Source organism: Argentina silus (genome assembly GCF_951799395.1).
Source record: "Argentina silus genome assembly, chromosome: 5".
NCBI lineage: Eukaryota > Metazoa > Chordata > Actinopteri > Argentiniformes > Argentinidae > Argentina > Argentina silus.
In genome coordinates this window covers 2,318,781-2,322,404 of record NC_139659.1, presented here as the reverse complement: position 1 = coordinate 2,322,404, position 3,624 = coordinate 2,318,781, and the positions used below count along the sequence as shown (strand labels likewise).

General features: G+C 52.6%; 1 protein-coding gene across 1 annotated transcript in view; it reads left to right on the top strand.

Moving 5' to 3' along the window:
• The window catches only part of LOC310804643 (dymeclin-like), a gene marked incomplete at its 3' end in the record, with an annotated part of 39,343 nt that extends 36,145 nt beyond the window's left edge, over positions 1 to 3,198 (top strand). The window contains exons 14-15 of the mRNA XM_083669960.1: positions 1,773 to 1,869; positions 3,064 to 3,198. Of these exons, the coding sequence (XP_083526086.1) occupies positions 1,773 to 1,869; positions 3,064 to 3,198 (232 nt within the window). The remainder of the gene's footprint in view (positions 1 to 1,772; positions 1,870 to 3,063) is intronic.
• Positions 3,199 to 3,624: the final 426 nt, after the last annotated feature.

Below are 3,624 nucleotides of genomic sequence, written 5' to 3'. Positions count from 1 at the left end.
ACTCACACGGCACAGAGACCATTGTTTTCAGAGTCGACCCCGGTCAGGACCACACACTCGAGTCGTCACACACACACACACACACACACACACACACACTTGCGCATGCACGCACCCCCCCCCCCCCCCCCACACACACACACACACACACACTCACACACCCAAATACATACAGACATGCACATACACACTTGCATACACACACACACACACACACACACACACACACACACACTCACTCACTCTCTCTCTCTCACACACACTCTGGCCACGCTCGCTGTCCGTCACGGGACAGTGAACCGCAACGACCACACGGGAGCAGGCCCCTCCCCTTCCTCTTCCTCTCATCAATGCCTTCAGGAATTTCTTCCGATGCTGATTTGTGACCGCAGGGAAAATGGAACAGGAATAGGAGTGTTTCCGTAGGCTGATTGACACTGACACACACACACACACACACTCTGTGGTGTTTTATGACTAAGAGAGGAACACAGTACGTGTGTTTCTCCTCCGACTGGGTCGTGGATGTGGTGAAGGGGTAATTGAACACATGCATGATTGCCGGGGGAATTTCCTCAAGGAATTTTCCAAATGCCAGATTTGCAGCCTCTCAGTGATTTTTCTGTCTTATTAATCAACTCTAAAGGAGAGGGGTCATCTCTAGGTCCGTGTGTATATATATATATATCGGGAGGGAGGCAGCAGAGGGTGAAAATGCTTTCCGCTGCGTTAGCGTCTGCCACGATGCCCCCCCCCCTCTGCAGCCGAGCCCGCCCTGCAGGGCAGTGACATGGACGTGTCAGGAACTCTCACGCCGCTCTGCCTCTCCATCGACGCATCTCCGGATCATTCCACAGACCTCCACGCCAACTTCTCCTCCGCTCAACCTCACCCCGTTCTACTCTGTGCTGTCCCAGGCCGGTTGATTTGCACATATCCCCCCCCAAAAAAACTAAAATTGGTACACAGTTGGAGAACCAACAGTGGCTAGCCGGAGGAGGTAGAAATGGGAGGACGGGCTCAGTGTAATGCATGGAATGGAGTGTGTTTGATCCCATTCCTTCCAAGTCTAATACCATTCCTCATTCCGTTCCTTGTGTCACAATGAGCCCATCCTCCGAATTCTACCTCCTACCAGCCTCTACCTGAATCAACAGTATGTGTAGGAGGTGAAAAAGCCATGAGGGGCCTGATGGTTGAAATCTGACCTTTTTAACTGCTGGAAGTCAGTTGATGAGGGAGTTAATCAGTGTCACTGGGGAGAGAGAACCAATTCCAATTAAGTTACTGCTCAAGGCCAGTGTTTAACTTGGCCGAGAGAGAGAGAGAGAGACTCAGACGCCAGGCTAACAGTACAGTCAGTGGTGTGAGAGAGAGAGAAAGGGAGAGGATTGTCTTGTTTCTGACTCTCACTTGTGACTGATAGCATTGTAGCCATGCTCATGGTAATGGACAATCAACATTCTCAGACAACTTGGATAACTCTGGCTGTTATTCTGCAACTGACAATCAAAGACTTGTCACATCCCTTTTCCATAGATTTTTTTCCCGCCTTTTCAACATTAACCCCTTCAGACCTACTGAGATACATACTAACATACTTTTCCAGAGAAAACAAATCAATAATCAATCCTCTGGGTGGTTTAAAAAAAACCTCCTCCTCCCCTCTCCTCTCCTCTCCTCTCCTCTCCTCTCCTCTCCTCTCCTCTCCTCTCCTCTCCTCTCCTCTCCTCTCCTCCCCTCTCCTCTCCTCTCCTCTCCTTGTCTTTCAGTTCCACCAGCCACCCCATGCAGAGCTCCTTGTGTTTGCTGGACAGTGTGTACTTCCCTCGCTCTGGCTGCGCCCTGCTGGGACGCTGGCTGGTCACCGTGGGCGACGCGGGGGAGGAGCTTGCTCACTTGACCTGCTCTCTCTTTCTCAAGTCCTAGGCTGCCAGGTTAATGAACCAGCTTGACTAACAGCCTCTCCTGTTCTCTCTCTCCCCCCCTCCCTCCCCCCCTCCCTCCCTGTGTCCCAAGTCCTATGCTGCCAGGTTAATGAACCAGCTTGACGAACAGCCTCTCCTGTTCTCTCTCTCCCCCCCTCCCTCCCCCCCTCCCTCCCTCCCTCCCTGTGTCCCAATTCTCAATCCTCACTTACCACTGAAGTGTATGCCGCCCCGACACAGATTTAAATGCATGGGATTGGTGGACGAGACCACGCTTTAACACCAAGCTATGCTTTCAAATACGCGCGGCGTGGCGCACAAATGGACGCTTCAGGGACGAGGGTGGATAATCGGGAGCGTCGGCCTGCCTCTTCTCCATGTCTTCCTTGACTCCCTGCCTGCATGCACACGGCCTGGTTTGCTTTGCATGCTGGGATGGTGCCTGGTTAATGGACTTCCCGTCTTTTTTTAATCTCCGTCTTTGCTGTTTTTTTCTCGCCATCGAGCGCAGGTCTGGCCTGACTCGTTTGTATCCCCTTCGATTGGTTCAGAACGACGGGTAGTCCAATCAGCACGACGAATGATTGGTTATCCCTGGGAAATGACTTGGGCTCTCAGCAACAACCGTTTCTTTACGATACGACACTCCCTTGGGTTTTAACTCACCAACTGCCGCTGAATTCCAGAACACACACCACCTAGACTGCCAAGTGTTTTATGTGGTAATATTTACCTAGCAACAGTACTTGGATTGGCTACGAAATGAAGCATCGTAATTTCTGCATTTCTGGTGAATAAAGTCACCCGTGGCACTCAAGAAATGTTGACCATTTGGGAGACTTTAATTCACCCTCGGCACTGAATGAGTTAATGGTGATATTAAACCCTCGTGTACCTCCCTCTGCTAACGCCATCACATTTACCATGTAGTCCCCCCCCCCCCTTCCACGCTTAGGACCCTCATTTGAAACAGTTGACATGGAACGTCCTCTACCCATCTGTGCTCATGTCATGAGACTGACGGACGTCCCGGCCACATAAAGCCACGTCTGTCCACGCTGGAGAACAGGCTAGGGCTGAGCGTTAGCGTTAGCGCAGCAGCGGGTGGTGGTTGTGCTCTGTTGCTGTATTCTAGGTGGAGCTGCAGGTGTGTTCTCAATGGCCTCTGTTAGCCCACAGCCCTGCAAGAGGCCCCGTGGAGCCAGACGGACACGCCCTCCACCGTGTCACTGTGGCAGCTCCAGTCATGTCTCTGTTCACCTTTCATTAGTTCAGCCGGCCCGGGGAACGCCAGTGATGATCCACCGCGGTGACCTCTCCTGGGTGACCTCTCCTGGATGGACGGTGGTGTTGACGTGTACAGGTGTGGCTCTCCGCTGAGCCCTCTTTCAACAGGACGTGAGGCCACCGGCTATTTTGTGCCCCACAGTGTGACAAGTATTTTGTCTGTCTGTCATCACGTGTGTGCCTGTGTGTGTGTGCCTGTGTGTGCCTGTGTGTGTGTGTGTGTGTGTGCCTGCGTGCGTGCGTGTGTGTGTGCCTGTGTCCGTGTACACGCTGTGTTGTCTGAGAGCTGCTCTCGCCAGCGGCTCGGCGCAGTTTGCTTCTCTCCCTCTCTCTCTCCCTCTCTCTCTCTCTCTCTCTCAGTAGGTCAACCTGACCCAGCTTCCAGGCGCTCTGTCTAGACCAAACACCC